We start from the raw sequence: 27,833 nt of genomic DNA, 5'->3' as shown, positions 1-27,833 counted from the left end.
TATTTTAGTCAGTCATTTTGACCACCACACAGCACCAGAGGGTTAAATGTTTTAATATGGATTGTGAACAACTGCTCAAATAAATTCAATGACAAGCCACACCTTTTACATTCTAAAGGGAGTTTATGCAGGGCTAGTAGCATATACACATATACGTCGTGACAAAAACACTGACACAATATCTGCTTTGGTACAAAGTGCCATAGCATAGCAGCTTCATTAGGAAGACTTCATTCAGACTCCATTTCAACTAAAACAAGGTGCAGTTGTGGGATACGTCACTACAAGCCAGTGGAGCAGGATCGTTCATTTAATCAATGAAAATAAGCTCTATTAGAATAAATATAAATATGGAAATCTTGCATATTAACAAAATATACCACTTGGCCCCATTTAAGGGATAAGCTAACCGCTTGAGCATATGGATTGTCAAACACTGATCTAAAACATTTAAGGATTTTGTGCTGTATGTAGATGGTCACGCTTTAATGTGAACTGCTTTACATGGACTGTATGATAATGTGTTCGGGTCAAGACAGATTGCTACAGATCTGCTATGGAATCACATTTATACTCGCAAGACAACTAGGTTTTACTTGGGCTGATTTTAAATAGCAGAGCTGTCTTTAGCTCTCGGACGGACGATGTGTTCAAGCTGGCCCGCATCGGACACGTCGTAGCTGGTTTTGTACTTGGCCAGAATCTTCATGAGTGGACGCAGTCTGAGCCACCACTGTTCCTTCGGGATCCTGTGACTGGAAATGAAAAGTAGCGGGTCAAAAGCCAAGTCTCTTATCATTTTGAAATGTTAAAGGGAGCATATCATGTAAAACAGGATCATTTTCTCCTTGCTCTTTTGAGTTAAATGAGTCATGCCATGAGAAATCAAAGTTGCCTTGATCTTTTGACATATAAAAGGTCTTTGTACCATTAAACATCCTGCAAGTTTCAGTCTATAAACGTCCTCCGTATAAACAAAGCATGGTTTAAAAGTCGGGTTTTATATGGAGAATGTTTTCAAAGCACTCAATATCGAGTGGTCATCGATTCTGTTTCTTGTGCAATTCTGTTAGTCAATCATAACAGTGGCTGTTTACTGACAAGCCTTAAAGGAGCCGCCACTTTAACTCTTTCCCCGCCAGCGTTTTTGAAGAAAATTGCCAGTCAGTGCCAGCGTTTTTTTTTTTTCACGAAAGTTTCATGGCCACCAGAATATTTTGTTGTATGAATATGCAATATAGCAGAAGAACAGAACCTCTGCTTAAAAAAAAAAAAAATTTAAACTAAGAATGTTTTATTCTAGCTTCATGTATTTTTTTTAAATCAACACTTGAATGTGGGTAAGTTAATAAAAAAGCAACATTTTGAGCATTTCATTCAGTAACATTAGGCAGTTTTGATTTATATGCTGTTTAATGTTGATCGCGTTATTTTACATATGCATCTGATTCTGCTTACATATGATACCGCTTGTTTCTGCTTCTTTTTCGGATGTTTTGATCAGGAGATACAGAACTCTTTCATGGGCCGGCGGGGGGCCCATTTGCCATTGCATGTTTAAAACAATAATATCTTAGTAAAAACCTAAAGTAATATTGCCAAACTATATATAATTTGAAAGCTTAAAATCTCTAGTTTTCATATTTGGTGGCTGTTATCTAAAATAAATTACAGAGGAGCAGTAATTTATCAATTTGCAACAAGAATATTTCAAATTCATTAGGAGTATTTAGGCCTTTATTTTGAAATAACAATAAACATGAAAAATCATGAAAGATTGGTAGAAACCTCAGTTTGTTTTCATGCCATGAGTTCAAAAGATAACAACAATTCCATTTTATGAGAAAAAAATCTGAAAATGTTTTAAATATAAAGAAAAATGTATGGATTCTCGATTTGTGATGCGGCTGCGAGCTATAACGCTATAACGTAGTCTTTTTATGCATTTATTAGAGGTTGAATTCAAATCAAATACTGACAAACCACCCATACTACTTCTGAATAGGATGTCTACTTCATAATTTGTATGAAAATTATGGAAATACATGGTTCAGATCACTCAAAACATATATGAAAATGGAGGCGCCCTTATATGGGCAGTAATGGAGTCTGGTGTTCACCTAGTGAAAAAGTTGGGTACTGCGCCCGAATAAAATCTTACTGAAAGCTCATTTTTTGAGATATCAACCTAAAATTTGGAATACAACTTGTTCAGATTTTTGTCTTTAATTTTCTTGCAGTTTTAGAGTTAAATATATTTTGTAATATATATATTTTATATAAAATATTAATAATTATATTTTTACATTACACAATTTCATAAACTCAAACTTATATAACTTTTTTCTGTTTCATTTTTTATAATTTCTAGACTTCTACAATAATCTGGAAAATGTCTTCTTTAAAACAAGACCAGCCATAGGTCTATATTCCAAAGCATTCCTGAATTACAACCATTTAAGTTTGGATAGTGATTTTTATGTCTATGCAAAAAAAAGGGGGGTGACAGTTAACAGGTTAAAATGTTAATAGATAATAAAAATCCATGTCATGACCCCTTTAAAAAGAATGAACTCTTTCCACGCCATTGATGGAATTTACCAGCAATCAATGTTTTAACTATTATGTGGTATTGGGTGCTATTACGTCTCTTCTGAAAGAGTACAGAATCTCGTATCCAAAAACAAGGAGCAGAAACAAGTGAAAGAAGATTACTAACGCACATGTAAAATAACGCTATCATCAAACATTAAACAACACATGCTATTCTTAGTTAATGAAACAGTGAATCATTTTGTGAAGAAACTGGTTTAAAACTGGCTTAGTTTTCCCCATCACTACTCTAAAGTCCCCCCAGATCATTTATTCAAATTAAGCAGAAAACATAACATTAACATATCATCACCCTATTTACATGTGCATTGCTGTTCAGTATTTAGAAGTCTTAAAGCCACAGTATCAAACAGCCTTTTTAATTCTAAAGGTCAGCGAGATAATGTCAAGTCAGACTAAATTATGATTTTTTTTTTTTTGGAGCAAGAACCTTAACATTACACATGGACTTCTGAGGAAAATGTAAAATGCAACATAATAAAATCCTTTAAAAGTTGCCTTGGAAACAATATTATGACATCATTACTAGGATATTAGAATGAGCTTTGTTAAGTGTGTTTGTTGTCTTACACGAAATCAGTCTCATCCTTCAGTTGTACGACGGGCTGGAAAACCAGAGCTCTGCGCCGCATCCCCAACAGACACGCAGAATCCTCTGTGTTCGCAAACACACGTCCTGCCGAATACACAAAAACATGGTATTGCACACAGTTCACAAGCAGTTCAAAATCACCAGCGAAAGTTACAAGCATAATAACATCGCACTTTGGAGTGAATTAAAACAATGTATTTTTGATATGCAAATCATTTACCTTCATCTGAGCCAACCAAGGAAAGCAAAAAAGAGCAAAAGAAAATAATTCAACACTATGACATCATGAAAAGCTATACGGTCAGGACTGAACAATATTATATTTGTATATAATAGATTCTGTAACACTAGTTTTAATTTGTTAACATTAGTTAAAGGGTATATGTTCACCCAAAAATGAAAATTCTGTCATTAATTACACAACCTCATGTCGTTTCAAACCCGTAAGACTTTGGTTCATCTTCAGAACACAAATGAAGATCATTTTGATAAAATCTCAGATTTCTGTCCCTCCATTGACAGTCTATGCAACTACAACTTTGATGCTCTGGTCTGATTTTCTGACTGAAAATATAACTAGCCTACTGGGAGAGAGTGCTAAAGCTCCTCAGGTTGTATTTATGGTGGCATATTTGTAGAAATGATCATTCTTTCTGAATGTGATGTAAATATGTCCTGTAACTACCAAATAAACAGAAACAGACGTGACTGAATAAGTCAGTCTGTCCTCTTTCTTTTGTGAAATAGACCACTTAAACCACTTTATTTCCGTGTGGCTAATGTGCAATTTTGACACAAATTAATTTATTGTGATCAATGTATCACTTTTTGTTGTAAACCTGTGGTAAAACATCGATGCTTGGGTTTTAAATATTCAAGTAAACAACAAAAATGCCAGCAAACGCTTTTATCATGTTTGTTTTGCGACCACCACGCTGTTTCCAGTGATTTCTTTCTGATTAGTTTTCTGATAAAACTTCCATTTGTTGGTGAAATGATGGGTTTGTGTGACGTTGTTCCGTGTTGCGGGCAGGTTTTAGTGAAGCGCTGCAGAGCTTCTGGCCCGACAGTGGAAACACGGCTATTGGTTCTCGCACGTCAAGCGAACATGCTTGAGCTTCTGTTTACCACAACTGGAGCCAGTTGCACCAACAGGGCTTTACTAAGCCTGGTCCTAACTGCTAAGTAGGTCTTAGTTAAGACCAGTCTTTAGAGTTGACCTAACGTCTGTTGCACCAACCAAACTTAAGCCTAGGCATAACTACGCCTGGTTTTAGCGATGCGCGTTCCTGTGAATGGCCACGGAACTATAGCGGTTGCCTAGCAACGTGCGTTGCTGGGGTTACGTTGTAAACAATCTTCCGCTTTTTGGTTAACTTGTAGCCGTATCAATGGAGGATCAAAGAAAAAGGAAAGGAAATTTCACCGACATAGAGATACGAAAACTAATAGAGTTGTACAGTCAGCACAGACACACACTGACTGCCAAGCAATCAAACGCAATAACTAACTAAGTCGGGTGACAGCTCTTCTACAAGTTCATATATATCTCTCCGACAGAATCGAAACCTCTCAATCAGCTCCTCATCATTGTAAATGTCCAATGGATTGTTTCTGTCCCTAATTACTCTCTCCCGTCTAATAGCCCGCTCATTGTAAAGTCTGTGTATAAGGCGCGCCATGTCTTTACTGCTGAGTTATGAAGTGGTTACTATAGAAACTTGCCTAGATTTTGACTTTACGCCTGCTACTGACTAGGCGTAAGATTTACGCCTGGTCTTAGCGAGAAGAGGACTTAAGCCTGGATGGTGCAACGGTCGTAACTATTAGGTCGGACTTAGAATGTTGAGTTAAGACCTACTTACCTTAAGACCAGGCGTAAGCCCTGTTGGTGCAACTGGCCTGATGTGTAAGTTGATGAATGTTTATATGTGAATTAAAGCCAAAATTCAATCTGTTCATCATATAAAGCAACGGTGTTTTACAATCTCTTTATGAACTTTTTGAAGCATCAAAGTTGTGTAGCTGTCAATGGAGGGACAATAGGCTCTCAGATTTCATTAAAAATATCTTCATTTGTGTTCCGAAGATGAACGAAAGTCTTACGAGTTTGAAATGACATGAGGCTATCCCTTTAACTACATTTGTAAAATGAAAAATGAACAACATATGGGTTTCAGAGCGCCCAAAAAAAGCATGTGAAAAAAACTACAAAGTTTGCTAGACAAAAAAAAACGTTAATCGAGCGATAAAAAAATTAACGCCGTTAAAATGGGTTTGCGTTAACGCCGTTAATGGCGCGTTTAACTGACAGCCCTAATATATATATATATACATATATAACTGATGCATTTGAATAATAAAAAAGTATATGTAATTTATATTTATAACATTTTATTATAATATTTTATAGTTTCAAATTAAAAAAGCTACATTAATTATTTTATTAATAGTAATGTATTATTTTTACAACTCATTATTAATTCATTATTAATTACAGTTTTTTTAAAATAATATCTTTATTATAATAATTTATTTTATTTTATTGTTTTATATTGAATATTATATTACATTTTACATCCAAAATCTGTGCAACCCATAAGTATGACAAACACATGGCACTGGTGTTAATTTACTAAACTAATTGTAATTGTGCATTAAAATGACATTATCCTCTTAGTTAATCAAGATATTTCTGCACCAGATACATTTATGTAATTATACAGAATTGAGATCTGAGACTATCAGAATGTCATTTCCAGCAGCGGTGTGAATATATTCTGAGTCTGAGTTCTAGAGTCTGAGTTTACACAATCCCAGACTGCATCTTTATAGGAGTGATTTTTCTGTACCTTCTCTGTAAAACTCTTTGAGCTTCTTGGAGATCCACTGCATGGCTTTAGCAGCGATCTTGGTGCCAAAGTTCCTGTCGAACGGCGAAGGAGCACCACCCTACAGGACGTCATAACGTGGCAAATGAACAATATTCTGATCATGTTCAGTTGTTTTCTTGTGTGTGTGTGTGTGTGTGTACCTGCTGCATGTGTCCCAGGACGTTCTTCCTGCAGTCAAAGACTCCTTTGCCCTCTTCAGTGTACAGCTGGTAGATGAAGTCAGTTGTGTAGTTCTCACTGCAGTTCTCATTCCTGTAAAACACACACACACATGCAATCACACCTCACTCCTTCTACACATTCAGATCTAGATGATACAGCTGAATGAAATCAGTGTAGTGTAAATGCTGTATGTACGATATATAGATCATACCTGAGCACTAAACCTCTCTGGATGCTAGTCTTCATCTTCTCAGTTAAATGTTCGACGTTAGACTGAAAAATAGAGCACTCATAAAACTCAGCATGACGCTCTCTCTCTCTCTGTTTCTTTAAATAGTACACACTGCTAAATATTCTACCCTGCGCATGGGACAGAGCAGACAGAGGACGGGGAAGGAGAGAACACTGTAATCACCTTATCTATTCCATACAGTTACACTGCAGGTGTAACATAGGTGTATATCTGAAATATTATATTCAGATAATACATTGCAGTGTGAATATGGACAGAAGTGCATGTCTCTCACCTGTAGGTCTCGGATGTCAAACGGCTCTTCATAGATGTAGGCTGCATCGGCTCCGGCCGCCAGCCCCCCCACCGTCGCCAGATAACCACAGTAACCGCCCATCGTCTCAATGATGAACACGCGGCGCTTGGTCCCGCTGGCGGACTGCTTTATACGATCACACGTCTAACACACACATTGTAATGGTTTAAGAATGAAACCTATCCGTTACTCATGCACACACACTTCATTGACGGACAAACTCAGACATACGGGATATTAAAGATGCATTCAAGTATAACACTGAAGTACTGAAGCATGGTCCAAAATTAACATTTATTCATTTATTTAATAATATTATATAATATATGAATAACATATATTTTTAAATAACATCATAAAATTGTTCTGTGCATTATTTTTCATAAAAAAAAAAAAAATTGTGCCTATTACTATTAAATTATTTAGTACTTTATTAGAGTTAAGTTTTTAAATTATACATGTTCTCCATACACTTTGTCCATGTATAATGTTGCACTTACAACCAATTTTATACTCACAGTTGGCACTTGTTGAGTGTTAATTTAGGACCTGTGTGCAAGACATCGCATGCAAGCACGAGACACAATATAGTTCACAACAACAATATAGAGAACATGCATGTGGTTCCAACTCATAAAATAAGTGCTTTTTGTGAGGATCCATGTTTACCATGCAACTTGGGAAAATATTCAAACTTTCAGATCAGCATATAAATCTGTTCCTGTAGTGGACAGACACAGTTCGATATGTTACATAACCACAGATAATGTATCTCACATCTAAAGCGGGCAGATATCTAAACAATTAAATGAAACCTGGAAAAACATTCTGTATGCGTTTCTCGTGACTTCCAGATATGATCGTAAAATTGCAAAAGGGCACTAAATAGTTTTTTCCACTTGAAAAATTATATTTGTATAAAGAATTGTGAAAATTTACAAAATATTTATTTCTTCTAACTCGCATGCAATTATATTCGTATAAAATATATAAAAAATATATGTCTTATATCTCCCAGGCATAATCATAAACCTATACTCACTTTAGGTGTGTTCGACTTCATGTGGCGCTGCGCAGACCGACCGGCGAGAGTTGCCTCTTACTTCATGAAGCAACAGAAACACTTTTGATGTACTGCTTAATACAGCGCCATCTGTGCAAGAATAAAGTTCAACATAAGCCTATACTATTTAAATAACAATAAAGTGAGTCTATATATTTGTATCTATGTTATTTTGATAAACATGACACAATATAGCATTAAGGTTACATTAAGGGCTTGAAATTAACTAGAGGTTTTCCAAAGTTGCTAAACATATTTTTGATAGATACCATGGGTAAATACTGCCATCTAGATATTTTTAATATTATCTAATAATTTGATAATAATCATTTGCTGTCATTTTGAGAACTGACATACGGATCCATTATTTTTTTACAGATGTGTTTTCCTTCTGTTTACGTTATCTTACTGTAAAACATAACTGACTGTGTTTACATGAATACTCGCCAAGACCGGCATTTTGACATTATTTTGTGTGTATTTGACCGTTTAAGCGCAATAAGCAGCGAAAAAGAACTCAATTTAATCTAATCACAAAATCTGTGGGAATGAGTGAAATTATGTGCAATACGCGTAATCCCACGCTGAGATTCAAACCCTGTAACAGCAACAATATTCATCCAGAGCAAATGAAACGAGTGAGTGAGGGGAGGCGGGTTTGTGTCATCATCATCAGAGCTTATGCAGCCGCTCTGGACATGCTGCTTTCGAATCACTCTCGCGGTACTTTGATGCCATGTGTCACAATGACTCTCTCTCAAGTCGGTCAAAATTTCTAATCCGCAATTCCGCATGCAGTGCTTCAAGTCAGATGCCGATCGGTCAGCGCAGCGCCATGAAGTCAAACACACCTGTTATCTTGGTAAACCCCCATTATTGTACACTTCCTCTTGGAGTAAATGAATCATGCATGTGAAAGGGGAAGTTCTACAATGGTACTGATAACCAAAAACAGGTGTCAGTATAAAATCCAATAATGTTGTGATTTGTTTTGTTTTCTCAATCTTACATTACCTAGAATGACCTTTAAAGATACAGTCAGACAAAATCTTGTTATTTCCGCTGTACTAATCGACATGGTAACATCTGGCTTTCCGGGCGAGGATGGTGTGTCTTACCTCCACTATGGCATTGAGGGAAGTGTCAGCGCCAATGCTGAAGTCAGTGCCGGCTACATTATTACTGATGGTGGCGGGCAGCATGCACATGGGCACACAGAACTCCTCATAACTGCTGCGGGCATCCACCAGCTGCAGCAAACTCTCAAAGGCCTGCAGCAGTGCACATGCATTAGGACGATTGCTCACTTACTCTCTTACTAGTGTACACTAAACAGGACGTCCTTTCTGACTGTTTTGAGAGGGAAAAAGTGGTTCCTGTCTACTCAAGACGACTAGGTCGAAAGTTGACCACCAGATCCTCGTGACGTGGGCATGGCATTGGCTAAATGGTGACTGAGGCAAGTTATTTAGAAAGCAGGAAACCTCACAATAACCAAAGTGTGACCGACTGCACAACCAGACTAAAACAGCAGCACAACCAGACCTTAAACAGCACGACATAACACACACATGCAGACAGAAACACACAAGACATCAGGCCAGGCCCAAAACAGCATGCAGTTAGTTGCACTTACATTTGATTTGTACAACTTAATCTCTAAGGACAGCATATGCAGTATGAATTTAAACTGAAAAATGTATGCATGTGAAATTGGCAGTGTGTCACAAAACCCAGCTAACAAAGACTGAGAACTTTAGCTAACGTTCTGACAATGTTCTTCCAGTAACGTTAATAGAATATTTGCTCAAAGTAGTGTGGTCTTTAATCATGTTATCAAAACGTTAGCACAAAAGCATATATGTCATTCATTTAATATTTCTTTTACAACATTTTAGTTGGATGTTGGTCTAACATTTTTTAAATGTTACTACTTGTTTCAGAATTTTCGGAGAACATTCAAAAGTAACGTTTGAAGAATGATAAAATGGAATGTTTTCTTACCATTGGCATAACCAAGAAAAAAATATATTACATTAACATTTTGATTAAGTTCAGAGAACATTCAGAAATAATGTTTTCTTAACTAAATGGGAACATTAGCAAAATGTTCTGATGTTAGAAGGGAATGGTGTCCATAATCGATCAATTTTAACTTATAAGAAATATTTCATTAATCCATTAGCATCAGTGATTAAGAGTATTTTTAGAGCATGTAATTATTTGTTATTGCTGAAACACAAAATAAAAGCTTATTTCACAACATAAATAGGATATAAATTAAAGTTTACCCATTAAAATTAATTAAAAATTCTGTATTGATTTTTGTCCACCAAATGGTTTTATTTGTTAGTGATGTTATTCACAAATGCTTTTGAACTCAATTCCTAATACTTAGTCTCAGGAAATTAATTCAATTGTCCAGAAGTATTTATATTATTATTATTTTTATTCATTTTTTAAAAACAGTAGAACTGAGCTCAAAGGTACAAGATTAATAAGTATATTAATCTTCATCTCACAGTGTATATAAATAAAGGTATATTTATTAATGAAACAGAATGGAAAACTTTTAGATCATTTTTGGCAGAACATGCCTTATAATCAAAAAATGTTGCAATTTGGATCTCATTATGATTGTGCTACTTTGTTGGACCAGGCCTGCAATATAAACACACACCACAGGTACAAACACACAGTCATACAGTCAGATGCAGGACTGGGTGACAGGTTGTGCTGTGTTACCACATGCGTTCGTCTCCAGACACACTGATTCAGTCAGGCCGCAGTGACCACCAACCTCAGCCCATCATCACACACAGCGATAGGTCATTTTAACATTTCTATCATAAAACAGTTCTGCTTAGCTACTTACACACTTGCACGGTTCAAACTGAAGCGTTGGGCTCCTATGAACAGCAAGGCCTGCATTCTTTGATTTGATTGGCCATCTCAATCTTTTTAGCATTGATAAGCACTGTTAGACCACTGTTAGAGCAGCCTACAATGTAACTTTAAAAACTTTTAAAACATAATGAAGTGCAACAGATTAGCATCAAGAATATAAGGGGGACAGTTTGGCAACATCTCTTCCCCTTAAATGTTTATGGTTGTTACGGCCCTGTATTAGATTACATATTTTGTCATGCACTCTTAAGAATTAAGGTTTTAAAAGGAGGTTTTCACAGTGATGCCATATAGAAGATACATTTTTGGTTCCCCAAAGATCATTTCAGTAAACAGTTCTTAAAAAAACTATTTTGTTTACTTAGTGTGAATAACATTTAATAATGTAACAAATCTTTTTCCGGTATAAAGAACCTTTAGTGCAAAACATAGCTTTCCCTCACCTTAATGCATATAAATCTACCTTATTCCACCAAATATAGCTCTATCGCAGTTTCTATGTTCTGCATAATGTCTACATTTGCATCTAAAATCCAAAATTATTCACAAAATGTAATTTATCCTTCAAGTATTTCGAGTATGACCTGTGTGTTTCCTGACAGGGAGGTTGGTCATCATCAGCCATGACCTTTCAGCGTATCTTACCACACACACACACACACACTGTCTTTGACACGAGTGTGTGACGTCTTACATCCGTGATGGCGTTGAGGGCCGTGTCTGCCCCGATGCTCAGATCTGAGCCGGGGATATTGTTGGACACAGTGGCCGGGACCATCACCATGGGAACACAAAGCTCTGTGTGTTTGGAACGAGCTGCTTGCAGCTCCATCAACCCCAAATATGCCTGCGGTCAGAGCGAGACTTACGGGTCACTGGCTAGAATTATGGGTAATATTAAGAAGGGGAAGGGAGCCATGCCCACTTTTATTATGAAGGTAGGAAGAGACTGGAAGTATTTATGTAGAAGTTTTACAGTAGGATTGTGAAATGACGGATGAAACACAAAACAATTGAAACTCTTACTGTCTTTACGATATGATATTATAAAGATCAGGGAAAAAACATATTGATGAAGAGCCTTTTGTCGAGCCTTTTTGTCAGATTGTCGTGAGTAAATATTTCAGTATCTTCAGTAATTTATTGCATTGACTATTGCATATCTTTTGTTCAAAAGTTTGGGGTTGGTAAGATTTTTTTATGTTTATGAGAGAAGTCTCTCATGCTAACCAACTTACCAAGGCTGCATATATTTGATTTACAAACAGTAAAAACAGTGATTTTAAGAAATAATTATAAATAAATTATAAATAAAAATATTATAAATAAATTATGCCTTCAAATTTTTTTCCTACTGAAAAATCTCACTGACCCCGAAAATGTTGAACTGTGGTGTATGATGTAATGATTTTAATTTATTTATTATACTATAAGATATGTATTGTTAAAATAACAAGATAATCTCAAAACAAATAAATGTTGTGCCTCGGTTATTAAATTAAATGTTATTTTGTTACAAACTAATTAATATCTGGTAGCAAAAGAAAAAACACTGTAAATTACTGTTTCTCGTCTGTAATTAACAATTTGTAATAAATACTATAAAACATAGTGACATCATTTAAAGGTGCAGTATGCGAATTCTGAGAAACGAAGCGCTGTTTCGGACCGAGCACCAAAACACACGTATAGCCAATCAGCAGTAAGGGGCGTGTCCACTCATTAGGGGGGAAATTCCTGTGTTGCATAGGGTATTGGTGAATTTGGGGGTGGGGCTATCAAGATAGGGCAGGGGTGTGATCCTTTTGGGTAGGAGTGTGTTTGTTTATGTGATTTCAAATATCAACAGCGTTTCTCAGAAATCCTATACTGCACCATTGAGACAAAAAAGAGACACAACGGCACATGATCATAATGTATAGCAAGAAAGTAATTGAATCAAAATGTGATTTTACTTATTAATACACAGCAAAATTTGTACATAAATGTAGACAAATACTGTAAATATTACATTACATACCTCAAATCCTCCGATAACCAGTAAAGCATTTATGTTGTGAATGCTCATTTGTTCTGCAATTTTACCAATGTGTTTTGCTGGGAGAGTTCTGAAAAATATATTTCAGGATATTAGAAAGCATCTTATTCCGTGCATAAAGGCATATCAGTCTTTTCACTGACAACGGGCCCTTGGAAATGTAATCTTACCTTTTTGTGCCTAGCAGGGACCCGCCCTGGCCTGTCCAGCCCCCAACATCACCCCACTTGATTTCTTTTATCTGCAGAACAAATCAAAGTAAATATGGGATCATGGACCTTTGCTCGAGTTTTAAATTGTTATCTCTTTATAAACTGACTCAATACTGAAGTTTAACATGTTGTATTTCTTTCTCATAATATACATCCTAGATATAAAGCATTCATTTCTTACACAGAGAAACATATCCAATCACGTTTAAGGGATACTTGGCCAAAAAACAAACAAGAAAACTCCTCAAACTTGCATTTAATTAGAATACACACAGCATTAGTACCATTTCCTCTGAATGAGGCAAGCAGTATAAAGTGGATCTGTAATGCTACACTAGGTTAAATATGGCACTGAGCACAATCCAGCAGAGGATTGTGGGAGGAATAATGGGCTTACTGTAATCATGATTGTTTATCTCATTTGGCAAGGGACTGATTCATATACACACGTCTATATGCAGTCTGACAGTTGCACAGACTAATAATAATATATTATCTTTACCAATACTTTGGCAACATTGTACACTACGTTTCAAAAATGGTTGGTTGTGATGAAAATGATGCCACGACAATGTAATATTTGTAAAAAAAAATTGTCTATAAATAATTTACCTTTTGAAATTTTGAAAAGTTTGTTTAGATTATCAAACTTTCTTTTATCAAAAATTCTATAATGTTTTTAAAATTTATTTTCCTATTTTAAAATTGAAAGTCTGGCTCTGTGAGAAAATTAAAACAATGAAATATCTACATAAAAAGCTTTTGAAAAGTTCCTAAAATCATCAACATAGTGTCCATTTTAAAGAAACACCAATCATACATAAAGGTCTGTTAGTTTGTGTTGCGTTACCTGTCCCTTATAGAAGCCCTCGAATCCGTCACTAACAGCAAACATAGTGTGGCCTTCTGTGATCCCGACCCTGATGGCCGAACGCACGGCTGCATTCATGCCAGCTGCAGGAGCGCCGACATTCAATACGGCCACATTAAATGAACTCTAGTGAAGAGAAGAGAGCATATCACACACCATACACATAATGTAACACAAAACCATTTAAAAGGAAGGTTTATATAACCAATCAGAAGTCAGCCCTGCTTCTCAAAATGAGTGAGATCTGAGCTCAAAGTATCTGCTCTCTGCCATTACATAGACTGCATAAGACATGCAAAAATGTTTATAGAACAATACAGTGTTGAGTCTTATTTGATACACAACAGAAACAACAGAACAAAATCCTGGATTAAGCTGCATTTGTGCATTTGTGAGTAAATTACTCAAGAAAGCACTGTAATCCATAACTATGAACACGTGGCCTGTGGTCATGTGACTCTGATTTGAACTTTCTTCATCTTCAGTATAAAATGTTCTATTTTCATAGTCTATGCAACTACCTTCAAATCTATTCTATAAAAAATAAAAACTATTACTGTTTTACTGTATTTTACTATATGATCAAATAAATGCAGCATTGATGAGCATGAGAGACTTCTTTCAAAAACATTTAAAAATAACAATGACTCCAAATTTTTTAACAGTAGCATATACTTGCATATATTTGAATATATATATATATATCAAGGGGTGCGCAAAACTTTTTTGGTCTGGTTCTCAAGGGAGCACCTGGAGATGCTGCTTGATACTCACACTTATCCTACAAGCTGCTTAAATGTAAAATAACACTATTTGTTCACTGTAGAAATTAAATATAGATTCATCTTTGTTAAAGCTGTATTTTTTATTATATTACCTTTAAATGACACAGACAACAGCAGGAATATTAGGCTGCCGTCACTTTAAGATCGAATGCACGGACCGAATATACTGACACGCATCCAGTTTCTTTCTCAACTGTTCACTTATGACATAACCGAGATAATACTTGCAGAGAGGGGTATTTTAACATAATTTTGTATGTATGTTTCAAATGCAAGTAAACGCATAAGAGGGATCAATTTAATTGTTTGAGCGCTGCCTGAAACGCGCCTCTCTCTCTCTCTCTCTATGCGTGCACGCGCTTCGATTGTGCGGGTGTCCGCACAGATAACAGCAAACAGAACGAAATAATGTACAAAACTGATATTCTCGCCAATGTGTCCGTCTGGCGGAGCAGATATAGCTAGATAGTCAGTCAGATAGATAGATAATTAGGGAGAGATAGATAGATAAATAGATAGATGTATTATTTGTCCACTGGGGAAAGTTATTTTCATAGTAAAAATGTCTTCATCAGCTACGGAATCATGGTATTCATGCAGGTATTTCATGCATATGCCTTTATTTTTTTTATTTTTTTTATAAAATAACGTATGACATATGTCTCAACCATTCAGAAAGCTGCAAGAAATTACATTTGCGCTGAACTATTTCCCATTTCCAAGTAGATTATAACCGACATCTGTAGCTTGTCATTTCTTTTTTATTTCGGCCACAGTCCGAGGTTGTGAGGCTACACCATTTACGGCGTCTGCAACCTTTTGCCACTCAAGTGCCTTTTTGGCATTAGTAATGCCCACACTGTGCCCTCCAAACAAAATTTTTTCTCCTCTTTTCCACCTAGCCAAAGATAACTTCTACTTCACATTGAATGAAGTTACGTTTTTTTGATTTCCTCTATGTTTGCCACGATTTCGCAATCGTTGAATATTAACTTGTGGGCGTTTCACAGACTATTTATGGGCAACTATGGGCGTGACATGAAGCCGCAAAAGCTGCGTTACATTTAGAATTGATTGTGATTTATTAAGGGAAAAATGCGTAGGATGTGCGTGCGCACGGTTTTATAAATCCGAATATTTCTGTGCGTACGCACGTCCTATGTTTCATCCGTACGCCACTTCTGACGCAAATCCTACGCAAAGTTTTATAAATGAGGCCCCTGGTCTGTACGGATCACGGATCAACTCACGGATCGTCATGATTGCTGACCAGAGATGGAGAAAAATCCTACTCCAGTAAGTAAACGTGTCCCTGTCCCCAGAAATGCCCAAAATGTTGGTACTCAAAAGCGCTTCCCTCCACGTTTTCTGCTGTGCATCGTTTATTTTTACCACGCATGCGCACCAGTTATGTGCACCCCTGCATATAGTGTATTTTAGACTTAAAATAAATGGAAAAGTTCAGAAACCTAATCAGGAGACAATGCATTGAGTATTCTATATTCTATTCTATTCTATATTTCTTGTACAGTACATACATGAAAATGGCCTTCCTGCATCCCAAAGGAAAATAAATAAACATATAGAGCTTTCAGCATCACAGACAGTGGCTAAATCAGACCAAACATGTTGTACAAAATATACATTACGTCTTGTTCGCATTATGACTGACTTACATTTGGAAGTTCAGTATCAATTTTGTGGTGAGACAAGAGTTTGTAGGTATTCAGGTTGTTTTCAAAACTTCTAAAATACAAAAAAGAGAAAAAGGATCTAAAAGCAAGTCAGACATTTCCTGTTGTGATAAAAGTACATAAATGGATATGAATATTTTTACCATTGACATCTGCTCTGTAGAGTAAAATTATGATATTTGTGTTTTACCTGCCACGCAGCTTTACGGCTTCTGCAAATCTCTTTTCATCCATGGCCTTCTGGACCTCCTGTGTCTGTAGTATGACAAACTATCAAACTGACAACTCCAAAACTCCCAAACAGAGCATCAAACTACAAGCAAATACTATTTTGATTGACCTAAACTGAGATTCAGGATTGGCTGTTAATAGAGTTTATATGGACCACGTTGTCTATATGCAGCAATAAAAAGTATAACTCTGTTAAAAACCTTTTTAAAAAATGATTTCTCATACATAAAAATGCAATTAAATCTAACCTATTTTACTGATACGGATGTGGAAAGACGACAGGAAACAGGAACTTGCACTAACTAATAGACCAAAGCTCCCAGGTTTAATAAACGTTACCATAAACTTTAAAACCCAAAGCTCTGTCATTAGTTAAGTTTCTTTTCTCACCATCTGAACACACTCCATCAGAGGCACCCTGACAGCCTGGTTCCCACACAGAGACACCACACACGCTGGAGTACCAGGAGACGCTTCTAACAGGGCCAACACGGCTTCCACTCCCATACGACTCGCCTACAGAGGAAGAGAGGAGAGATAGAGAGCTGTGTGATAGAGAGTAAATACAACATGCTAAAGTGTGTTTTGTCTAATTCAATAAAATACAGTCAGGACCATACCAAAATGCGGTCAAAGGCAGAGGGTGTTCCTCCTCTCTGGACGTGACCCAGAATGGTGACCCGCGTGTCAAACCCCAAACAGCGCACAACCAGCTGCAATAGAGAGTCAACACAATATTCACTTCAACTCAAATACAGATGCTTCTCAAACAGATCCGGCAAGATCATGAAGACTACTGTTCAAAAGATTTTTTTTTGTTTGTTTTTGAACTTACTGTAAGTCTCTTATGATTACCATTTAGTGTATCAAAAATATTGTGAAATATTAATAACATTTCAAATAAGTCTTCTGACTTAATATATTTTAAAATGTAATTTATTCCTGTGATGCAAAGCTGTATTTTCAGCATCATTACTCCAGTCGTCAGAGTCACATGATCCTTCAGAAACCATTCTAATATGCTGATTTGCTTTTTTTTTGCTGATTACTTATCATTATTATTAATATTGAAAACTTAATATGTTTGTGCTGCTTAATTTTTTTGTGGATTTTTTTGGGGGATTCTTGAAAGAACAGCAAAAGAGTGAAAGAGTGTTTTTTCACATGTGATCAATTTAATGCATCCTTGTTGATTAAAAGCATTCATTAATTGAAAAATATATCTTTTGAACGGTAGTGTAGATGGATTTATTATTGATGTCAGACTGAACTTGGAAACCAAGCTCAAAACTCCACCATGAATTTAAAACATGCATGCATGAACAAAGCAATATTTCTATTGTTCTAAGGGGTTTATTCTGAAGGCAAGCGCAGCAAACATAACCACAGACATGCATGATGTGAGAGAAATGTGTGTGACTTAAAGGCATAGAAGTAAGTAACACACAGATCAAAACTGTTACAATCAGTGTACTAAATGAAGAGCAGTATCACATGGAAACACACACAGTTGATATACTTACACAAAAAGACAAAACTCAAATCCAAAACATGCATATGTTATTACTTCAGCAACAAAATGAGGACATAGAAAGTAAAAAATAAATCAATTCTGAAGTATTTTGTTCATTAAGTGTAAGAGAAGGAAAGCTGTCATTTATAGGCTCATAAGTGTGCTGTAGCTGTGCATTACTCACGTCCTTTATAAGGTCTGTGGTTATGGGCTTGTTGTTATGGTCTATTGCACCTTCAGCTACTATGATGATATTAAGCCGTTTCTTATCAGCACGATTCTACAAGGGAAAAAAAGCACGCACACACACATCCATACATACATACACGCTGGTGAGACGAGGGGGCAGATACTCACGTCCTTCACTTCATTAGAGCTGATGGGGTTTCCATTTCTGTCTGTGGCTCCCTCAGCCACTATGATTATATTAAGACGAGAACCTCGCAAACGGCTCTGCAGGACAAAGACTGGAGCACTGAAACAAGCTGTGTGTGTGTGTGTGTGTGTGTGTGCGTGCGTGTGTGTGTGTGTGTGTGTGTGTGTGTGTGTGTGTGTGTGTGTGTGTGTTTGTGTGAATGTGTTCAGCTGCTTGGGAAACTGTAGCAAGCTAAACCACAGGCTAGTATTGTCAAGTTATTCTTTAGAAAAAGTGGCTTGCTACACTACAAGCTACTAAAACAAATGGCTAAGTACATTAAAGCTATACGCTATTAAATCATCTAAATATCAGTTAAGATTATATGATTCAGTTAAAAAAAGAGACGTTTTTTTCTGGCACAAAAACAATAGATCAATTAGTGACAGCATCAAACTTAATCTATTGATACACATTTTTTATACTTAACTAATAAGAAAAACACTCATTTATTTATTACAGTATTTAATTACACATTTCTTCTTTCTACAAAAAGACAATGTAAAACAATAAAAAAGAGTTCCAGGAACACAGCTGAGTGATGATTCAATGGATTCAGTGTTACTCAATTAATATTAGATAATAAAAGCTGCATGTATGATATAAATGTGTCTAACATTTATTCTAATGGTAATATATATATATAATAATAATTATTTATTACATTTAAAGAATACATTCAAATCATTTATTTAAACATTTATATTTTTAAAAGGATACATAAAAAATAATATATAATATATACTCATTCTCATATTATTATCTCTAATATAATTATTTTCATTCAATATAATATATAGTTCTCTTTTTCTCTACATTTCTGCATTTCACTTTAGCTCTAGCTTGTGTGATAATCTGCCTCACACTTGAAATTATTGTTGGCTCTGATGACAAATTGCCTGTGATGTTCCTCATTTGTAAGCCGCTTTGAATAAAAGCACTTGCTGAATGAATAAATGTAAATGACTTCCTCAGCTTGCTCGATTGCAAAGCTCCATGCACAATATAATGCAACATCGAAAAACAGTGATGTAATGTTTGGTCAGCCTACACTGCAACTGCTGTAAAAGGTAGCTTGTTAGCCACTTACGCTACTGAACAACGTAGTTAGGTTAGTAGTCGCTCTGCTTTAGTTGGTTTGAGTGTGGCTGGCTGTATGTTACTGTGTGCATGTTTATGTGTATGGAGTGTTACCTCTGATAGTTTGTGACACATCTGTTCCTCCCAGCCATCTTTGGGAGGCATTTCTGGAATCAACACCCAGTCAGCTCCACACGCAAGAGCACTGACTAATGCTAGATACCTAACACACATACACACATGGTTTAATGCTGATTATAAACGCATGTTTCAGTTTGGGTGTTTCAAGTCTATGGTCTTACCCGCAGTGTCTACCCATGACCTCCAGCACAAAGGTCCTCTGATGGCTAAAAGACACACAAAATAAAAAAAGAAAACTTTGATTTATCTTTAATTAGAGGCTTAAAGTGTTACAAATAATGTCTAATGTATTTGATATTCAAAATCCAAATTTACATTTATGCATTTGGCAGACACTGTGACTAGTATCGAAGGTATATATTTCATCAGTTCATGCATGGGAATCAAACCCATGACCTTGGCATTGCTAGCGCCAGGGCCGGATTTAAGGCATAGACATTCTAGGCATGTGCGTGCCTATGCTCGCACGTCCTTGGGGGGTGGGGGGACAATTACAATAAGGAGAAATAATGATTTATTATTATTATTTCACTCTAATGGTAAAACACTTTAACACATATCGTTCAGACAACTCGTATCGCCATATTTCATAATAAAATAAAAAAATCCATTCATTACAATTGGTCACACTTTACGTATATCTGTGGGTTTTGCAAATATTTAACCAATGAAATGTATTAAAAAGAGCTTGTTACTTAACCTAGCAACTTCATTGGATCCTTAAACTGTCATTCAAACCTGCCTCTGAATGAAGTGCCAAATTTGGACCGTCTTTGCTTGTTTGCAATGCAAAAAGGTAAATAAACTAAACTAAATAAACTGTTTGTTTAAGTACAGCATTTTCTTTTGTAGTGTTTTCTATTCAAGAAACACTACATGTATAAAGGCTAAGGTTTTATGTATTTGAGGAGTAATCTTTAAAACTTGTAAGTTGATGAAAACGTAACGCAAAGCACTTGCTGCCTCAGATGCAGCCGTTCTAATGATGGACAAAACATGTATGTCTGACATCCACTGGTCAAAAACCTCATAACTCCATTTGAGCTTGATTGTGGTAGAATGTTAATAATATAGTGACACATTTCTGATAAGCCACAATATGAACTTTGATGAACTTACAATGTTTTTTTCCCATTTATTGATAGTATCGATTTTGCATGAGGTTTCCGCCCAACGGCGACGATATACAGTTTAGTATGTGTGTAAGCTACCGGGGTCAGGGTGAGGGGTATTGGGGGGCCCAAAAATGTATTTTGCCCATGTCAAAATATGAGGTAAATCCGGCCCTGGCTGGCGTCATGCCATGCCCTGCTGTTGGGCAACAAAAATGTTTACAAATTGAAATTGATTGGAATAACGGATTTTTTTTGTAACTGTTAGCATATACCTTTGTGCGGTGGTCATTATGGCGTCCACCACTTCTATGATCCTGTGCAGTGCTGAGTCAGTGCCAATGGTCATATCTGTCCCACAGAAATCATTGTCAATCGAGCCAACCATCCCAACAATATGCAACGTAGAATGAGTTTGGGAAGCCTCTTCAGTGATTTGACCTGGGAGAGAGAAACAAATCATAGATACATAGAAAAATATACAGGTTTTATGTTATTCAATACCGTTAGAAATGACAAATCTTCATCCCACGTATAAGCCCCTCCTACTCTGCTACCTGACTGGACAAGCTCATCCAACAGTCCGCTCCACTCCTCCCTGAAGAGATTAGCTCCGGTCAAACTGCCATCTCCACCAATCACACACAAGTTAGTGATGCCACGCTGCACCAGGTTTAGAGCAGCACGCAAACGTCCCTCGTGGGTACGAAAATCCTTACAACGGGCGCTGCCAATCACAGTGCCACCCTGCACACATACAGTGACATTAAGAAAATAGGCTACACTGTAGTCTTGTCACATGAAAATCACAGATAATATTACTTATGGATCATCCATCACATTAGAACTGGGAGGTAATGGTGTTGCTACAGAAAATCGGGACAGAAAATGTTTTACATTACATAACATATACATATAACATTATATAACATACTGTATATAATAATGTATATACAGTATATTATAACAAATATACATGTATTGAATGTATGTTTTACATAGAATATAATAATATTAATTAGTATATAATTATATTAATTATTATATAATTATTAATTATTTTTAATTATAATATTAAATATTTAAAAAATATATATATATAAACAAATATTATATAATACTATATAATATATATCTCCATTCTTTATAATATATAGCTATCTCTTCCTCTACATTTCAGCATTTAAGTGTTGCTTTAGCTTGTATGCAAATCTAACATAATCTAGACATTTCCGCAAATATTGATGGATCTCATTTGTGAGTTGCTTTAAATAAAAGCATATGCTAAATAAATAAATGTAAATTATTTACTCATCTTGCTAGATTGCAAGGGTCCATGGACAATATAATGCGACATTAAAAACAGTGATGCGCTGTTTCTCCCTTCTGAATAATTCATTGTAAAAAATAAATAAAAACAATATTTGTGTAGCTCTACGCAACACCCCTGCACTGTATCTTCTCTATTTTTGTGTGCTTGCTCAATTTTGTGTGTTTTTTAGCTTTTAATATAATATGGAAGTTTGCTTACCACTTGTAACATACTGGAAACACTTTCCCATGATGCCTCTTTGATGTTGTCCCCTCCATCCACCATGCCCTGGTAGCCCTGAGGAAAAAAAAACATTTATTTATGGACATCACCTTTTATCTGTGACAAGCTTTCATGTATGTCCTTTGTGATCCACATAAACAATGCTGCTTGCTGGAATCCTAGAATCTTTATTTATCACTCCACAGCAAAGGTCATAGATGCCAACATGAAATGACTACAGGGGGTTACATAGGGTTATTAGTGTCTAGATCGGGGGCACATAGTGCACCCTTCTGGCTACCCGTCCTCAGCCTTAACCACTACATCGTAGCATAGCAAAAGTCACCATGAAATCAAAATGGACAGCTTTATTAATGGAACATTGTAGAGTTTATTCTAAATGATTTATTCATGCACATATTTTTTTTATATTCATATGGCCTCGTAATCTTTAATCAAAATAACTTCCCTCTTGTAGCAACATCTCTTCTCTTCTCTAGTGTGTTTACTGGCGCGAGGGCGGGACAACCTGTCACTCACATGAGATTGACCAAAAGAAAACCACAACCATGCAACGATCCAATCAATTCCCTATGGACAAAATCAAGTCCCGCCCTACATTTTTTCTTGTTTGAAAGGCCTGCAGTGACAAATCAGGTTCTCCCTCGAAATCGTGTCTCTGTTAGGACCCCAAGCGATCCCATTGGCTTTAACTGCTGATAGAGAATCGATTTCAAGGGAGGACCCGATTTGTCACGACACCGTTTCACTCAGATATACGTCACAGTAGGGAAGTAAAGACTATCTCAACTTCCGTTTCATGTCGTCTTTAAACAGTTAATGTCCTATATAAATTTCACAGAGAATACAGGAATATACATAGGAATATAGTGAAACTCGAAAAATTAGAATATGGTGCATAAGTTCATTTATTTAATTCAACTTAAAAGGTGAAACGAATATATTATATAGACTCATTACATGCAAAGTGAGATATTTCAAGCCTTTATTTGTTATAATTTTGATGATTATGGCTTACAATACCCCAAATTCAAAATTAGAATATTGTGAAAAAGTTTTCATATCTGCTGAATTACTGAAATAAATGAACTTTTGCACCATATTCTAATCTTTCGAGTTTCACCTGTTTTCACCTTCATAGAAGTTTAGATTTTGGGAATCAAAAGACAAATCACCTCATGGACGAAATAAACTTTTGCTCCTACGTAGATTCCCATTCTGACCACTGCCCTCACAGCGGCATTCATACCTACATGAAGAAATACAGACTGGTCATTCACATATTCTGATAAATCAAAACGGTCATTTTAAACCATCAACAAAGATCTCCAGACCATTTGTGGCACAAATAGAGGGATGAAAGGTGGAGGCTCGGCTCAGTGTGTTCCCTATAGTGCTGTGACCTGACAAGTTAAATTAAGCATCTATTCCCCTGAGGCCATGTCCAGCCTAACCCATAGTGATGGGAGGGCTGCAGCCAGGAAACCGTTGCTAGGAAACATAGTGCCATCACTATATGAACCAAGGTAAAAAGGGTCACAAGTGGAAACTCTAGGAGTAGCAGTGCAATTAAAGCAGTACTTTAAATACTTTTCCTACGAACTCCCATTATACAATTAATTCTTGTATATACTGTAAATATAAAACTATTGTTTTAGGCTGGTGCAGGAAATGTGCACGCGCATTCAATAGTAAACAAACAGACGATGTTTCTGTGGAGAATACAATTGTGTCTTCTCACTGAGATGTAGCTGATAAATGGAGTCAGACATTGCATCACAGAGCAAAACAACGCTTCGTGGCCTCTTTAGTTCTCTCTTAAACATGCTCAAAACAATAAACGACCGACAGGGAGATTCGCTTTATAGAGAGCATGCATGCATTGAACGGAAATGATTATCCGAGGCTTGTTTTAACACGCGCGCACTCATGCTTGGGATGCCGTCGGTTTTTTCCCACGTGATCACGGAATCATGGAAGTCTCGCTCTAATACTTGCCTGCCATCACGTAGACGCGCACTCATTCTTCACCATTATAAATGTATTATGATGACACATAACAAAGATTACGCGCGATGCGCACAAAGATGGACAGGAAACACATAGACGGACAAAAAGCAAAAGATAGGCATATGAAATCATTTTAATGAATTGTCCTTCATTCATGATTTAGGCTAACTGTATAGCAAAGCCAATGTCAGCATAATCTACTAAAATGCTGTGTTATAAATATTTTATTCCAGTTGCGTTGAAAGTCGCACGAGCAGTTACGCGTTGTCATGACGCTCGAGCTGTCATCAGCGATGCAAGTTCATTATTTTAATTCAATTATCTATAGGCTAAACTATGTGTTTAACCCTAAATTATTCAATTTATTTATAAACATATTCCTTCATATTAAACAAAAAAAGGGGGTGGGGGGGGGGGGGGGGTTAGTAGGCTAATTAACGACTGAAAACATACTTCGCAATCGCTATAAAAGTATTGATAAAGTAATTTTAGCCTCATTTTAAAGCCCGGAACTGCCGCGCCTTTTTAGGCTATCATCTGTTGCACTGGTTCTGTTTTGCCTAGATGATCATAGATGCAAACAAGTCAATCTGCCGCTGTGATGTCGACCAAACAAGCACCCTTGACATCCTATTCGGGTTGTTAAAGAAAAGAAATACCTTGAGCATCTCCACCGCTTGTCAAGACGCCGATGGACTTCCCTGCTCCAGAGAGGTTTTCGATGAACTTTCTACTGTCCGTCATTATTTCACGGATGTCTTTGCGAACAGAGTAATGCCTTTAATTCCTGGTTGAAGTAAGAGCAATGCAAAGCAAGCTGGAGAGGATAAAGGCTCCGCCGCTCAACTTCTCCTCCGGTGTCGGACGTGCGCTTCTGCAACTCGCGCGCTCCGGTAGGCTGAACATCACCGCCCCGAACGGGATTGACAGCAGCGTCAGGCAATAGACCTGCGGATCACGTCTCATCTGGACGGGTTTACACCAATTGCCTCCCGATGTTATGTTAGGATTAAAGAAGTGACAAGGAAGTCCTACTTTGCTTTCATCATGTCTAGAGTTATTGTAAAACAATTGCGTCCTGTGAAGATCCAGTCTAGCCTGCTCTAAATGTCGCGACACTCTTCCATGTTCTTGCTGCACATGAAAAACAAGTTACAGTCATTAAGGAAGTACGCACTCATTTAACGAAGACAAAAACATATTCCTATTTAGGCCTATAGATGCATTTGTGTTCTAGTAATAGAATATGGAACACCTGTTCCATGGCGAACCTGTCAACTGTGAGCATGTGTAAGTGTAGGCCTATAGACAGTAAAATTCTTCCAGAAGCCACTTACACATGTGTGACCTTGACACACTCACTCAGGGAGAGAATTTCTCTGTGTGTGTGAGAGAGAGAGAGAGAGAGAGAGAGAGAGAGAGAGAGAGAGAGAGAGAGAGAGAGAGAGAGAGAGAGAGAGAGAGAGAGAGAGAGAGAGAGCGAGAGCACGCCTTGTCATAGAGACAGACAAACGGGTTTGTGAAGATCGAGTCTTTGAAGACTAAAAGGGCGACCTGTGTTGACAGTGACACACTTTGCACAAAGTTAAACAAACTAATATATAGAGGTCAATAGCCAATAGATTTTAAAATTAGAGATTTAGTACATAAATTAACGTCTTTATATGTTCAAATCGATTTTTTTTAAAATGGGTCAAGTAATGGCATCAACTGTTCTTTAAAAAGAGCGCACAAGCATTGCACAACTGAGTTCAACAGGAAACAATGATATTCCGGTGAAGCCACTTGTAAATTACTCAACTTTTACAACCATTCATTCTGAAAAAGAAAGCAAGTGTCTTAAAGGTACAGTAAGCGATTTCTGAGAACGATGTTGAAAGTGGATCCGATCGAGCAGCACAACACACTTGTAGCAAATCAGCAGTAGGGGGCGTGTCCACTCATGATGGAGGAGGAGAGAGAGTGAGCCAATCAGACGTAGGGGGCGTGTCCACTCATGATGGGGGAGGAGAGAGTGTGAGCAAGAGGGATATTTGAAGAAAGACTGTAGAAAGAGAGATGGCTGAGTGACATTACAAAAGAGAAAAGCTCAGAGGAATATAACTAAAAAAAAGAAGGGATATGATTAGGCAATAACTTTAGGACCCGTTTTAATATTAGAAAAGCTTTCCAGTGCTGGAGAGACTGAAGCGGGAAGGCCTGAAAACGGACACAGAGGTTACGTTATTTCTGCTCCATAACATTGGTTTTGAGTGTGTGCTGCTGGCAACTAACAATGAACTCTTGCTTGTGTATACTTGTGTGTTAATTTTCGTTTGTGTATCATCTTCACTTTATTTTTAATGAAGGTTTTTTTTTTTTGCTTCAGCAAAGATAGAGAGACATACACTGTGTTCGTGTATTTTGGGGATGGAGCAATCAAGGGAGGGATGCGTTTGTTTGGGTTGATTTTAAATATGAACAGTGTTTCTCAGAAATCACTTTTTGCACCTTTAACAGTTAAGGCCCGTTCAGCCTAAGAACAATACAAGATAACTAATGATAATATTGGCGTCCACACCAGTGGACAATAACATTCTGTGCTGTGTTTTTCTCAAAAGCATCATAGTTAGCGCAACTTAGCACAGCCCAATTTATTATTTGGAGCGCTCTGCAGTTTGTCCTCTGTCACTTTAAATGCTTGAGCTCTTATTCTGATTGGCTGTCAATGTTTTTATCTTTCATCAGCTGGAATGAATCATTCTGAGAGTGAGTCCAATGATATTCCTCTGTGCTGTTATCATTATAGGCCTATTTGTGTGGAATCTGCTATTCTTTTATATTTAGAAAGATTTTTAGAAGCATTTATCCTTATAGTTATCATCCTTGGTGTGACCTTTAGATATAGCCCTAAACAAAAATGAAAATAAATTCTGACCATTTAGATCATAAAACAATGTTGCATAAATAAAATGTCATTAATAATAACAACAGTAATAAAATCTCATATAATCAATGATCATAGACATATAAAAGATAAAGATATCAGTTTCATATAGGATGCAGTTGTATATTCAGTAGCTCTTGAATTTAGAATGTGTTACATCAGTGGTGCACAAGAAATGCATTTTGCATTAAACATGTATGTTAGATTATTTTGTAATATAAATATGCCTAAATCACCATTTATATTATTAACTTTAAAAGCCTTTCTAATAATAATAATAATTTTGAGGTCTACTGGTCAACCCTTATCCTTATTTATTGAAGAGACAAGTGGTTTGATTACATGACTATAAATAGAAACTGGGGGCCCTGTAGTGATCAGCTCACATGCACTGTATGTGACAAGGGTCCCGTTGTTCAGCTTCTTTTCACAGTCCCTGCCTCACGACCTGATGCTCTTTTGGAGGCCCTG

At 36.6% G+C, this 27,833-nt stretch overlaps 1 protein-coding gene across 5 annotated transcripts; it reads right to left on the bottom strand.

Moving 5' to 3' along the window:
• Positions 1 to 103: 103 nt before the first annotated feature.
• On the bottom strand, positions 104 to 25,192 carry pfkpb (phosphofructokinase, platelet b). 5 transcript variants are annotated; one of them, XM_056253492.1, is made up of 23 exons: positions 25,096 to 25,192; positions 23,602 to 23,675; positions 22,403 to 22,480; positions 21,429 to 21,618; positions 21,147 to 21,312; positions 19,921 to 19,965; positions 19,733 to 19,841; positions 18,308 to 18,403; positions 17,231 to 17,323; positions 17,001 to 17,126; positions 16,570 to 16,634; positions 16,362 to 16,431; positions 13,880 to 14,026; positions 12,988 to 13,058; positions 12,800 to 12,887; positions 11,474 to 11,626; positions 8,991 to 9,143; positions 6,789 to 6,953; positions 6,473 to 6,534; positions 6,240 to 6,351; positions 6,058 to 6,157; positions 3,184 to 3,289; positions 104 to 755 (listed from the first exon to the last, which is right to left on the bottom strand). In XM_056253492.1, exons 1-23 carry the CDS (start codon positions 25,178 to 25,180, stop codon positions 608 to 610), a joined length of 2,502 nt encoding a protein of 833 aa, XP_056109467.1. In that variant the 5' UTR covers positions 25,181 to 25,192; the 3' UTR covers positions 104 to 607. The 5 variants fall into 5 exon arrangements, with proteins under 5 accessions (XP_056109467.1, XP_056109470.1, XP_056109471.1 ...); XM_056253495.1 differs by lacking the exons at positions 8,991 to 9,143; positions 18,308 to 18,403 and adding an exon at positions 18,481 to 18,576; XM_056253496.1 differs by lacking the exons at positions 11,474 to 11,626; positions 18,308 to 18,403 and adding an exon at positions 18,481 to 18,576.
• Between the last annotated feature and the right edge of the window lie 2,641 nt (positions 25,193 to 27,833).

Source organism: Rhinichthys klamathensis, unplaced genomic scaffold, assembly GCF_029890125.1.
Source record: "Rhinichthys klamathensis goyatoka isolate OS25496 unplaced genomic scaffold, OSU_Roscu_1.1 h1tg000105l_1, whole genome shotgun sequence".
NCBI classification, from domain to species: Eukaryota; Metazoa; Chordata; class Actinopteri; order Cypriniformes; family Leuciscidae; genus Rhinichthys; species Rhinichthys klamathensis.
The sequence above is the reverse complement of the archived record's forward strand: the minus strand, read 5'-3'. Positions and strand labels throughout refer to the sequence as shown.